Source organism: Nelumbo nucifera, chromosome 2, assembly GCF_055504915.1.
Source record: "Nelumbo nucifera cultivar China Antique chromosome 2, China Antique-T2T, whole genome shotgun sequence".
Lineage (NCBI taxonomy): Eukaryota > Viridiplantae > Streptophyta > Magnoliopsida > Proteales > Nelumbonaceae > Nelumbo > Nelumbo nucifera.
The window spans coordinates 78,808,594-78,822,982 of record NC_142650.1 but is presented as its reverse complement, the minus strand read 5'-3'; the positions used below and the strand labels follow the sequence as shown (position 1 = coordinate 78,822,982).

The window sequence follows — 14,389 nt, the reverse complement described above, 5'->3', positions numbered from 1 at the left end:
ATTCTCGGACTGTCCCAACATACCCAGATTTTGACCCTCTCTAAGGATCTCATTGATTGGCATTTCAAAGATAGTCCAATCCGATACCCATTGCAGTACCATAATCGAGTCTAGGGGCCAAGTGTAACATTCTAGTTTTGCACATCTATCTCTAAGGTCCAGGCCAATACTGGAATTTCGGTCAGGTTCAAGGTTTCAAGGAAACCCACATTACATGTACCTCAGGCCTCACCCTGGCAGCTGAGACAATCAACACCAACCAAATTGGTGGTACATCAGTATCAGCATTGGCAGGACAAATATCCACAGATCTATCCAACGGCTGTGAAGATTCTAAACTAACACGAATCTCATTAAGTGTCTAGTTTAAGGGTATTATACAGAAACACACCACAATGACATGAATCAGTTATGTACTTTATTCATTTACAAATAAATGCCAAAAGGTACATCAATTTGATTAGAGCTAAGGGCATAACTGTTTAAGAGCTCCCACTTGCACTTAGGTCCAATTGGGTACAAGCCGGAGTCCCATACTTTCCACGTGTTTCTCAAACACTTTCTATGTCAAGACGTCCCCTCTTCCAACTATCTCCCGTACTACATGGTACTTCCTCTCGATGCGCTTCGACTTCAAGTGGGCTCGTGGCTCTTAGCCTGAGCAATGGCTCTAGTGTTGTCATACAACAATGGAATGGGTGATGTGCTGGATGGAACTACCCCTAATTCCTGAATGAACTTCTTCATCCAAACAAATTCCTTGGCAGCTTCACCTGTAGTAATGTATTCGGCCTTAATTGTGGAATCTACGGTGGACCCTTGTTTGCTGCTTTTCTAGCAAACAACATGATGCGCTTAGAAGACACTAGCAAGAGCACTAGTCGATCAAGTAATATAATGATGAGTAGAGTATCGTTCCCACGAGGATTGATCCAACAACTACTAGTACTGAATCAACCTTTAGTTATCTGATAAACTGAAAGATTGAACAAAGAAAAACCTAACTCCTAACTAGCAAATTACCCTAAGCAGTTTCGAATCAGACCACCTTTAATGATAAAAGGAATTATTGCATGCAAGAACTAGCATAACCGGTTTAGCACTTAAATCTTTAACCAGCCCAACCGAAGTGAATTCAGTCTTGGGTTGGCGAAACCCTAATTGTATGAGCAGCCTCTCTCGAGAACAACCCACTTTATCTATGAGCAATAATTCTTATATCTCTATCAGAAATTTAATCGCCATAGATGCATTAAGAACAAAGAATTTGAAGGTCATCAATTCAGGTATGAATGGATGCCAAATGAACCATGCAACTTATCTCTAAGATGCATTCAATCCGTTTCTTGATTAGATGATCTGATTACCTAAACTCTTTCTCAAGAAATTCAAGCAATCCAAGAAACAAGAACAATTCAGACAAGATTATTCTATTAATCGAAAACCCTAATCAAGAAATCCCAAGAATAAATCACAATCAATCGGATCTGCTAAAATATTAATTACATATCAGATTTGAAGTCCATCATGGTTCGCATAAAAGAAAGAAAGAAAGAAAGATTCAATAAAGAAAAATCATGAAACCCTAGTCAAATCTAGGTTACCGAATTTGCAGAATCAAAGAAAGAGACAACCTAAGATTTCTGCATCAACCTTCGACCTCCTCTTCAATTTGCATTCAGCATCTTCTCTCTTCTTTAGCAGTTCTTCTTCTTCTTCTTTGGTTTTGTCTTTAGGGGTCCGAACCCTAGTTCCTTTTTTTTCTTTTCTTTTTATACTCTTCCTTTCAACCTTACCTTCTTCTCTAAGGTTAGCCACCTTTTTGGAGCCTCCCTTAGGGTTGCGGTTGTGCTGCTATTTTTGGTGGGCCGAACTGCTGTTGGGTTGTTCTCCTTGATGGACCGAACTGCTTCTCCCATAAGGTTTCGATTGGGCTGTAGTTGGGCCTCTCTCCTTGGTGGCTTTAGTGCTTCCCATGGGGTCTCGGCTAGGCTTTCCTTTTTGATGGGCCAAAGTATGCTTTCTTCACCCTAGATTGCCTCAAACTCTTAGTTTCCTGGAATTCTGCTCAATTAGGGTAAAAACCATTGCAAAACATCATTAAAACCATGTATACAACAATAAAAATGATGTGTAGCATGCGCACACATCAAAATCCCCCACACTTAAGCTTTTGCTTGTCCTCAAGCAAAGATATTACCCATAAACTGATCATTCCCCAAATTATTACCATCTACCGAAGGAATTTTAGGATGAGAATGCATTAAGTGGTTGGGAAACCTGCATAAACATTCTAATTCATCCCCATGACTGGCCACTCTTACCACATACATGAGAACAAAGGGAGGGAGAACATGAGATTCTTCATGCTCCAACACTCAATTCCATTCCATATGTATAGCAGCTCCTTGACCACCATAACAAACCATCACCTCGAGCTTGGTCTCAAATCCTGTCAATGCATTAATTGAATTTCCAACTATATTTTTGTCCCCTTGAACCTCAGTCATCGCCGAATTTTTTTTCTTTCTTTTTTTTTGGTGTGAATGCATTTTATGCTCCATCTACACGGGTCACAGGGTAGAGGCAGATAACAATACTCATATTCCTAATTGCCAGTTTTACTATTCAACTTGGAATAACGGAGTTGGGACTGAACTCATATCATGAACTGCAAGTTTTACTATTCAGTTCATGACAACGGAGTATTTCAGACTTTGTCCTTTCTTTTCTTCCTTTTTTTCTTTTCTTCTTTTCTGAATCAATTGTTAAAGTTCATGCATTAACAGTCCATGATGCACTAATAGCTCAAATGATCATTAAGATTTCAATCAAGTGCACTATACACATGAGTAGAGTTAGTGCTGGTCATGATGAACGTCTTATTCAACTTCCTCATCCTCATGTATTGTGATAAAATTGGATACTTCACAGGAACAAATTATAGCACTTACAGTGATTTCCTTCGACTTCCTTGTATCCCCTCTTGGTATTCACCCTATAGACAGCAATAATATTGAGGGAATTTCCAGTTTATGCAGCCTATCAATGCATTTATGTATTGGGGTGATTGAGGTGCATAGATACAGCCTAACACCCCCACACTTATCATGAACATTGCCCTCAATGTTCATATAGAGAAAATGCAAGGATGAATTCAGCAATGTGAGAAGCAGGGCTTCAAACATTTGAAGGGGTTTAGAGAACTTCCCTGAAGAGCATTCTGGAATTTAGAATGTTTCCTTCGTTTAGACCCTCTAGCTGCTAAGATCAAAAGAAACTAAGAGGAGAGAATGATAAACATTGAGAGAGATCAGCAATCTACAAAATTAACATCCTAGAAAAGAAACTCGAATGATACGAGAAAGAAAAGTAGAAACACAAATAAATAAAAAAAAACTACTCATCAGCATTGGGTTGCCAATAAGCGCTTGTTTTTCGTCTGAAGCTCGACGTTCCAGTGGAATCAATGAACATCTAGGTATATAGTTGATGAGGTAGGCAATGCTCCATCCGCTACATATGGTTTGAGGCGCTGCTCGTTGACCTAAAAACACCCACCAACCGCATAATCAATGACATCTATCATATAGCATGAGTCATCACTAGAAGGTGCATGTTTCATAGCACCGGACATTTTAAAAGTTACTTCCTCATCTTGAATCCTAAGGCTGAGTTGTCCTTGTTGGAAATCAACTGTTGCCTTTCCCATAGCTAGGAAGGGTCACCCTAGGATAAGTGGGACGTCAACGTCCTCTTCCATGTCTAACACTATGAAGTCCACAGGAAAAATGAATTTGTCAACTTTAACAAGTACATATTCTATGATTCCCCTAGGATGCTTGATGGACCTATCAGCTAATTGCAATGCAACTCGAGTGGGTTGGGGTTCACCCAATCCTAATTTCTTAAAAACCGAATAGGGCATCAAATTTATACTAGCTTCTAAGTCACACAATGCCTTGTTAATTTTCAAACTGCCTATAGCGTAAGGAATAGTGAAACTCCCTGGATCTTTCAGTTTCTGAGGCAGCTTGTTGAGGAGGATTGCTGAGCATTCTTCATTCAATGCAACTGTAGCCACATCTCCCAGTTTCCTTTTATTCACCAATATTTCCTTTAGGAACTTTGCATAGTACGACATCTGGGCTAAGGCCTCTGCAAAAGGAATGTTAATATGCAAACTCTTAAAAATTTCAAGAAACTTACCGAATTCCTTTTCCAATTTGTGTTGCTTTAACCTATTCGGAAATGGTACTTGTGGCTGTTGACTTTTCTCTTTCTTTGAATTAGATTGCTCTTTCTCCTTCTTTTCGGTTTTTAGGGTTGCGTTCACCTTGCCTTCTTCCTTTGCTTTCTTCTCCACCTTTTGCAAATCCTTACCACTCCTCAAAGTAATGGCCTGCACCTGTTCTCTTGGATTTGCTTCTGTATTGCTGGGTAAGGCGCCTTGTACTCTAGAAGATATCATCTGAGCCAACTGCCCCACTTGAGTTTCCAAGTTCTTGATCGATGCTTCTTGGTTCTGAAATCTCATTTCTGCACTTGCTATGAACTTGGTCATCAGCTTCTCTAGATTGGATTTCTTCTCTGGCTTATGGAAATTTTGAGGAAAGGGTTTCACCGCATTTTGATTTTTCCAAGATAGATTGGGGTGATTCCTCCAACTGGGGTTAAATGCATGAGGGTACTAATTGCCTTGTTGCCTTTGCAAATTCCCTACGAAGTCTACTTTCTCGGGGGACTACATGAATTGATTTCCGACTTGAGATTCAGTGCTGATATGACCTCCCCCACACCATTCACAGGCTACGGTCTGAACATGCATGGCTGCCAACTGCATTTCATCTATCTTCTTGCTGAGGGCACCGATTTGTGCAGATAGTGTTGTATAGGTGTCTACATTATGAAGTCCGGGCTATCTCCTAACTTGGGCTCTCTTGGAATGCCATTGGTAGTTGTTTGCAGCCATCTCCTCAATGAGTGCATGGGAAACTTCAGTGGTCTTGTTATTAAAGGATCCCCCAGCTGCAGCGTCCATAATAGTCTTATTTGCTTTGGTCAACCCATTATAAAATGTCTAAACTTGCAGCCATATGGGGAGTCCATGATGAGGGACCTTCCTTAGTAATTCTTTGTAACACTCCCATGACTCATACAATGACTCCCCATCCTGCTGAGAGAAGGTGGTGATATCATTCCTCATCTTTGCTGTCTTGGACGGAGGGAAATACATGGATAGGAAACGGCTAGCCATTTCATCCCAAGTAGAAACCGATCCAACTGGTAGAGAGTCCAGCCAAGTCTTAGCCTTGTCCTTCAATGAGAATGGAAACAATCTGAGCCTCACCGCATCATCACTAACCCCATTGTGCTTGGATGTGTCACATATTTTTAAGAAGTTGGCGATGTGAGTGTTTGGATCTTCATGAGCCATGCCGCAGAACTGAACTGTATTCTGAATCATCTGAATGATTGCTGGTTTGATTTCGAAGTTGTTAGCAGCTATTGCTGGTCTCACAATGCTCAAGGCTGCCCCAGTGAGGGTTGGTTTAGCATAAACCATCATGCTCCTTTGTTCGGCCATCTCTGCACTTTCAGCTCTCCCTTGCTTAGAAGCTCTAAGGCGGCGACAAAGAGTTCGTTCAATCTCGGGATCGTAATTGATGCTCTCCTTTTCACTTCTGCGTGTCATAAACTGTACAAGTCAAAGTAATAAAGAGACTAATACACAAATATCATAAACATAATGTACAAAATCAGATTAACAATGACAGATGGTTCCTAATATTGTTGTGATAATCCCCGGCAACGGCGCCAAAAACTTGATGTGCTTAGAAGACACTAACAAGTGCACTAGCCGATCAAGTAGTAGAATGATGAGTAGAGTGTCGTTCCCATGAGGATTGATCCAACAACTACTAGTATTGAATCAGCCTTTAGTTATCTGATAAACCGAAAGATTGAACAAAGAAAAACCTAACTCCTAACTATCAAATTACCCTAAGCAGTTTCGGATCAGACCGCCTTTAATGATAAGAGGAAATACTGCATGCAAGAACTAGTAGAACCGATTTAGCACTTAAATCTTTAAGCAGCCCAACCGAAGTGAGTTGAGTCTTGGGTTGGCGAAACCCTAATTGTATGAGCAGCCTCTCTTGAGCACAACCCACTCTATCTATGAGCAATAATTCCTATATCTCTATTAGAAATTTAATCGCCATAGATGCATTAAGAATAAAGAATTCGAAGGTCATCAATTCAGGTATGAATGGATGCCAAATGAACTATGAAACTTATCTCTAAGATGCATTCAATCCGTTTTTTTGATTAGATGGTCTGATTACCTAAACTCTTCCTCAAGTAATTCAAGCAATTCAAGAAATTAGAACAATTCGGACAAGATTATTCTATTAATCGAAAACCCTAATCAAGAAATCCCAAGAATAAATCACAATCAATCGGATATGCTAAAATTTTAATTACATATTAGATTTGAAGTCCATCATGGTTCGCATAAAAGAAAGAAAGAAAGAAAGATTCAATAAAGAAAAATCATGAAACCCTAGTCGAATCTAGGTTACCGAATTTGCAGAATTAAAGAAGGAGACAACCTAAGATTTCTGCGTCAACCTTCGACCTACTCTTCAATTCGCATTCAACAGCCTTCTCTCTTCTCTAGAAGTTCTTCTTCTTCTTCTTTGGTTTTGTCTTCAGGGGTCCGAACCCTAGTTCCTGTTTTTTCTTTTCTTTTTAAACTCTTCCTTTCAGCCATTCCTTCTTCTCTAAGGTCAACCGCCTTTTTGGAGCCTCCCTTAGAGCTGTAGTTGGGCTATTGTTCTTGGTGGGCCGAACTGCAGTTGGGATGTTCTCCTTGATGGTCTGAACTGCTGTTCTCCAATAAGGTTTCGGATGGGCTGTAGTTGGGCCTCTCTCCTTGGTGGCTTTAGTGCTTCCCATGGGGTCTCGGCTGGGCTTTCCTTCTTGATGGGCCAAAGTATGCTTTCTTCACCCTAGATTGCCCCAAACTCTTATTTTCTTGGAATTCTGCTCAATTAGGGTAAAAACCATTGCAAAACATCATTAAAACCATGTATACATCAATAAAAATGATGTGCAGCATGCGTACACATCACAACACACGATCCTATCGTGAAGATATAACCAAATGTAGATTTTCGATCATCTGGATCTGACTAAAAATCAGCATCAGTATACCCCTAGATCTGTAGTGAACTACCATCGAATACCAGACAAAACTCTCTTGTCCTTCGAAGGTATTTTAGTATATTTTTCATAGTGGTCCAATGCTCTTGCCCTGTGTTAGATTGGTATCTGCTTACCACACTCACTGCTTGAGAAATGTCAGGATGAGTGCACAGCATGGCATACATGATACTCCCTATGGCTGAGGCATAGGGAACCTCTTTCATGCCCTCAATCTCTTCGGGAGTCTTGGGAAACATACCCTTAGAGAGAGTGACCCCATGCCTGAAAGGAACATTTCCTTTCTTGGAGTTCTCCATGTTGTATCTCTTGACTATTTTGTCAATGTAAGTAGACTAGGATAATCCTATTATCCCCTTCAATCTATCTCTATAGAGTCGAAGACCCAGTATGTAGGAGGCTTCTCCAAGATCTTTCATGGAGAATTGTTGTGAAAGCCACACTTTCATCGTAGTTAACAGTTCTACATCATTCCCAATGAGTAGAATGTCATCTACATACAGAACCAAGAATGTAACCTTATCCCCACTGGTCTTCCTGTAAACATTAGAATCATTCGGATTTTGCTCAAAGTCAAACTGTTTGACGGTAGAGTTAAACCAGATGTTCCAACTCCTATAAGCTTGCTTAAGTCCATATATGGATCGATTGAGTTTACATACCATGTGTTCCTGACCTGCAACTAAGAAACCTTGTGGTTGCGGCATATAGATATCTTTTGTAAGATCTCCATTCAGAAACATAGTTTTGACATCCATTTGCCAAATCTTGTAGTCATGGTAAGCTGCTACAGCTAGAAGGATCCTAATGGATTTAAGCATGGCCACAGGCGAAAAGGTTTCCTTATAATCGATTCCCTCTTTTTGAGTGTATCCTTTTGCCACAAGACGAGCCTTGTAGGTCTCAATTCTATCATCGGGGCCCTTCTTCCTTTCATAGATCCATTTGCAACCAATTGCTTTTACCCTAGGGGGCGGATCTACTAGAGTCCAAAGTCCATTGGAAGCTTCTGCGTCCTGGTGTATTGACTCCGGGGCTTCAACTCATGCATGTAACTCACTGCAGGGGTTCAAGGTAAGCAGAAGGCTGAGTGAAGGAGAAGTCACACTCTACTTGGGGACTACTGCAACTGTTGCAGCCGTGGCCATAGGAACCGTGGAATTATATTTTAGAGAAGGAAAAATTGTACTAAAAGATTGTCTTTATGTACAAAATTTAAGAAGAAATTTGATTTCTGTCTCAAAACTGTGTGCAGATGGTTATTCTGTCTTCTTTAGTAATACGATTACTATTAAAAGAAACAACAGATTCATCGCATACGGGGAACTGGAGAACGGTCTCTATGTTCTACATCCTTCTCTAGAAACTAACATAACCGAAACTACGTCGGTTGAAAACCCCAAGAAGAGAGCCCGTGATACAATTAATCCCACGTGTCTGTGGCATTACCGACTTGGCCACATCGGTGTTGACCGAATCACAAGGTTGGTAAAGGATGGTCCTTTGGATTTTCTAGCTATAAAAGATCTTCCCACCTGTGAGCCTTGCCTACAAGGCAAGATGACGAAACGGCCATTTGACGGTAAGCCTGAAAGATGTACAGGCACACTTGACCTAATACATACTGATGTATGTGGTCCCTTGAGTGTTAGGACACGAAATCAACACGTGTATTTCATCACCTTCACAGATGATTTTTCACGATATGGTTACGTGTACCTAATGAGACACAAGTCTGAATCCTTTGAAAAGTTCAAAGAGTTTAGACAAGAGGTCGAGAAACAGTTAGGGAGAGAAATTAAAGCCCTTCGATCCGATCGAGGTGGCGAATATCTCTCTGACGAATTCAGGGACTACTTAAAGGACAATGGGATAGTATCACAATTAGCTCCTCCTGCTACACCACAACTTAACGGTGTTTCAGAGAGGAGGAATAGGACCTTATTAGATATGGTCCGGTCGCTTCTCATACACTTAGAGTTACCCACATCCTTTTGGGGTTACGCATTAGAGACTGCGATTTACGTGCTGAATCGGGTTCCAACCAAATCGGTTCTGAATACTCCATATGAACTTTGGACCGGAAAGAAACCAAGTGTCAGACACTTGAAGATTTGGGGTTGTCCAGCACACGTTAAAAGAACGAGTGCAGACAAGTTGGAATCTAAGACCAGCCGTTGCCTATTTGTAGGCTACCCAAAAGGCTCTGTAGGTTACCTTTTCTATGACCCAAGTGAGCAGAAAGTGTTCTGCAGTCGAAATGCGCAATTCTTGGAAACCGACTATATCCTGGACACCCATCGTCAGGAAGTTGTTCTGGATGAGGAGAGCTCAGGATCAGTGGGAGATGTCCCACAAGTTCTAGGTAGTGACCAACATAGAAGATCCACTCGGGCATCCAGGCCACCAGTCCGTTATGGTTATGACCAGGATAGTTACCTGGTGGAAACCTTGACTAGTGAGGAGGATCCCGTGACTTACGCGGAAGTTATGTTGGACATAGATTCCCAGAAGTGGGTGGAGGCCATGAGAGCGGAGATGGACTCAATGGAGACCAATGGAGTCTGGACTCTAGTAGATCCGCCCTCCGGGGTAAAGGCAATCGGTTGCAAATGGATTTACAAGAGGAAGAAGGGCCCCGATGGTAAAGTTGAGACCTTCAAGGCTCGTCTGGTGGCGAAAGGGTACACTCAGAAAGAGGGCATCGATTATGAGGAAACCTTTTCGCCTGTGGCCATGCTTAAATCCATTAGGATCCTGCTAGCTGTAGCAGCATACCATGATTATGAGTTTGGTAGATGGATGTCAAAACTGCATTCCTGAATGGAGATCTTACTGAAGATATCTATATGCAGCAGCCGCAAGGCTTCATTGCTGCAGGTCAGGAAAACATGGTATGTAAACTTAACAGATCCATTTATGGGCTTAAGCAAGCTTCTAGAAGTTGGAACATCCGTTTTAACTCTGCTGTCAAATCGTTTGACTTCGAGCAAAATCCGGATGAACCCTGTGTCTGCAGGAAGTACAGTGGGGATAAGGTTACCTTCTTGGTTCTGTATGTAGATGACATTCTACTCATTGGGAATGATGTAGGAATGTTAACTACGGTGAAAGTATGGCTTTCGCAGCAATTCTCCATGAAAGATCTTGGAGAAGCCTCCTGTATACTAGGTCTTCGACTCTATAGAGATAGATCGAAGCGGATAATAGGATTATCCCAATCTGCTTACATTGACAAAATAGTCAAAAGATACAGCATGGAAAACTCCAAGAAAGGAAATGTTCCTTTCAGGCACGGAGTCACTCTCTCCAAGAAGATGTCTCCCAAGATCTAAATAAGATTTAGATCTGAAAACCTCCTAATTAGATTAGGAGACAACTGATCTGATTTGTAGATAAGATAAGGATTATCCCTTATCACTAAGGGACTTCTAACCCAAATATGATTTGGATTAGCAACTCCTAATCTGATTAGGAGTTGATCCCTTTGAGATTATAAAAGGGGAAGGGGGCAGTAGCCTTTTACATCATCAACAGCATTCTTCTCTTAAAGAAAGAGAGATTGAGAGATTTCCTGCATACTGTGAATTCTCTCCTGCCGCCACCTTCCTGCCATTGCCATTCCTTCAGTTCGATCTCCAGTTCTTGGGAGCAATCAAGATTGGATCTTGATTTCAATCTTTTGTGAAAAGATTGGTTGGAGCTGTACTCAAGTCGTCCAGTTGATCCTTACAAAGGATCAAGTTCTTTTGAAGAACGTTGCTGATTCTGCTCCACCCTGCACTGCGCCATCTTCAGTGGGAGCAGATTTTGGATCCTTCCTTGGGCGTGAACACCTCCATTAGGAGATAGTATTTCTCCGTATCAGGTATAATCCTCTCCCACTCCTTTTGGTTCAGATCTGGTTCAGTTTATAGTTCAAGATTGATCCATGAAAATATGATTTTCTAAATGGGGAATACGATTCCCAGTTGAAGGGAGAGATAAAATTTTTGAAATTCGCCCCTTATTCCGCAATCTTTGGGCGTCCATAGGATGGATCTCTCATCCCTTCAGTAGGTAGTTCTGAGTGTACGAGAAGTGATCGGACCATATCCAATAAAATCTGGTTCCTCCTTTCTGACACACCGTTTAACTGTGATGTAGTAGGAGGAGCTAGTTGTGATACTATCCCATTGTCCTTTAAGTAGTCTCTGAATTCGTCAGAGAGATATTCACCACCTCGATCTGATCAAAGGGTCTTAACTTCTCTCCCTAATTGTTTCTCGACTTCTTGTCTGAATTCTTTGAACTTTTCAAAAGATTCAAACTTATGTCTCATTAGGTACACGTAACCATACCGTGAGTAATTATTAGTAAAGGTTATAAAATAAACATGCTGGTTACGTGTCCTAACATTCAGGGGACCACATACATCAGTATGTATAATGTCAAGTATGCCTGTAGATCTTTCAGGCTTTCCCGTAAATGGTCGTTTCGTCATCTTACCCTGAAGGCAATGTTCACAAGTTAGAAGATCTTCTACGGTTAGGAAATCCAAAGGACCATCCTTTACCAACCTTGTGATACGATCTATGTTAATGTGGCCAAGTCGGTAATGCCACATGCATGTGGGACTTACTGTATCACGAGTTCTCTTCTTGGGGATTATTTCCGACGTAGTTCCGGTAATGTTTGTTTCCAGTGAATGATGGAGAACATATAGATCATTCTCAAGTTCTCCGTATGCGAGGAATTTATTATTTTGTTTAATAGTAATCACATTACTGAATAAGATAGAATAACCATCAATGCACAATTTTGAGATAGAAATCAAATTTCTTCTTAAATTAGGTACGAAAAGACAGTCTTTAAGTACAATAGTTCATTGTCTGAAAACCAGTTCTATAGTTCCTATAGCTGTAGCTGCAACTGTTGTAGAAGTCCCCAAGTAGAGCGACACTTTTCCGTCATTCAGTCTTCTGCTTATCTTGAACCCCTGCAATGAGTTACATGCATGAGTTGATGCCCCAGAGTCAATACACTAGGAAGCAGAAGTCACCAACAAATTGGTCTCTATGATAAAATATTCGAAATTACCTTTCTTCTTAGTCTCTAGAAATTGAGGACAGTTCCTCTTCCAGTGGTTGGTTTGTTTGCAGTAGTGACAGGCATCTGACACCTTATCCTCCTTTTGCTTTTTAGCTTTGCTACCTTTCTTTTGATCCTTCCTTTTAGCCTTCCACTTTTTCTTGCCTAATTTGCCACCTTCAACAAGCATGGCAATCAGCTTATCCTTCTTAATCAGTTCTCAACCCTCTGCAACATATTGTTGAGTTCTTGAAGGCTAACGTTTAACTTATTCAAGTTATAATTCATGATGAACTGATTGAAGGACAGAGGCATGGAATTGAGGACAACATCAATTTTGGTGTCATGGTCTAGCCCTGACCCGAGAGCCTCTAGTTCATTGATATAACCCATCATCTTTAGACAATGGTCGTGAACCTGTTGGTTCTCAATCATCTGTGTGGTCATACACAGTTTTAAGATCTTTTGTCGAGTAGAACGGTTATGCTCTTCATACATAGTCTTTAGACTATCCAATATATCTTTGTACACTTCGATCTTATCGAATTGTCGTTGTATCGGATTATCTAAATAGGCTATAATATAACACCGGGCAAAAGAGTTTTTCTCTTCCCACTCTTGATACTCTCTTTGTTGGGCCTCAGAAGCCTTGCCACCCGGACAATCCAGAGCAGGGTTCTTAGCAATTTTGTCCAATTTTTTGGACGTCAGAACCAGCATAAGGTTTTGGAACCAGTCAGCATAATTAGGGCCCTTGAGTTTGTTGTCATCCAACAGTTTGGTGAAGTTTCTGTTTGCCATTTCTGGTAAAGGCAAGGCAGATTTGTAAGTCCACAACCTAATTGATTCATGTCATCACATAAATATGACTTTCAATCTATGTTCCATTTCCATTTTGGGCATCTCTGAAATTCCCTCCAATCCTAGTGACGGAGACAGTTGAGTCTTTGGAAATGTGGGAAACCACATAGGGAGCATGGAGCCAAATATTTCAGTTGCAAAACCCCACCACCTTCTGTGAAGGATCTCATCAACTCATCTTATGAGCTTTCCCTTTGGCCTCTGTCAGACAAGGTTCATAGCCATTTTAGGTTAAACCTTTCTATCCAGTAAGTGCTCACCCATTATGTTCGTGAACACCAAGGTACCGTGAAAGAGTCTTCCATTTTAGGATAGGCCCCTCCCACATCGGTCTATGATGCCCCTATCATCACATGAAGCAATCCAGCCAACTGCATTAGCAAATGGATAGCCCAATTTTATGGTGCATCCCCACCCACCAATACAGTCAACCTTCATACTAATGATGGAAGGCCTTTAGAGAATTCATCATATGAAATTCCCTATCACATGCACTTATTTTAAATGGAGGGATCGAAAAACTCCCTAGATCGATTTAGGTCAAATCAAAGTGGCTCCCACTGGCTTTCATAAAGCCAGATTTAGATGGGCCCTAAACGGCTGGGGTTTTGCATGGTTCGTCTTAGGGAGGAAAGTGGTGTGGGGCCCACCACATAGAGAGATCATCCAATGATCTTAAGGACACCATGGCAATGATGTGCATTCAGCCATGGTGTGCGTAAGAACCACTATCAAATCAGCATGGGCCAAATACTTATGGCCCATGAACGTAACACACAACACATCCATACATCACATGCATGAAATCCATAATTGATCCAATCAATTAAATAACTGTAAAACCCATATGTAAAGCCCATTTAATTTCATAATATTACCAATTAATATTATCTAGGTATATGGGCTAACATTTGTGTTGAATTGGGCTAAAGTAGTTTTAACAGATTAAAATTGGGTTTTACAGGTGTGAGTTGAATTGTATCTTGCAATTAACCATTAATCCCTCGGCCCATATAGGAAATTTTAGGGCTGAGAACAACCCCCATCGAACCATAGATTCGGTCCAACCAGTTTGGTCCAATCTGGTTCGAATGGGACTAGGGTTTGATATTTAATTCAAGATTCAATTCAAGAAGATGATCTAAAATTAGACAACTGATGCATGACAATCAAGAATTAGTAAAAGGGTTGTTCGTGAGACTGCTACCTTGCAAAAGAAAGGTTAGTTTGC

At 40.9% G+C, this 14,389-nt stretch overlaps 1 protein-coding gene and 1 non-coding gene across 2 annotated transcripts; one reads left to right on the top strand and one right to left on the bottom strand.

Moving 5' to 3' along the window:
- Nucleotides 1-3,724: 3,724 nt before the first annotated feature.
- Nucleotides 3,725-4,537, bottom strand: LOC104589535 (uncharacterized). The gene has a single exon (XM_010247881.2). The coding sequence runs from the start codon at nucleotides 4,535-4,537 to the stop codon at nucleotides 3,725-3,727; it is 813 nt and encodes a 270-aa protein (XP_010246183.2).
- A 565-nt stretch (nucleotides 4,538-5,102) lies between these two features.
- On the top strand, nucleotides 5,103-5,209 carry LOC148802355 (small nucleolar RNA R71). The gene has a single exon (XR_016083238.1). It is a non-coding gene; the product is annotated as a small nucleolar RNA R71 (small nucleolar RNA).
- Nucleotides 5,210-14,389: the final 9,180 nt, after the last annotated feature.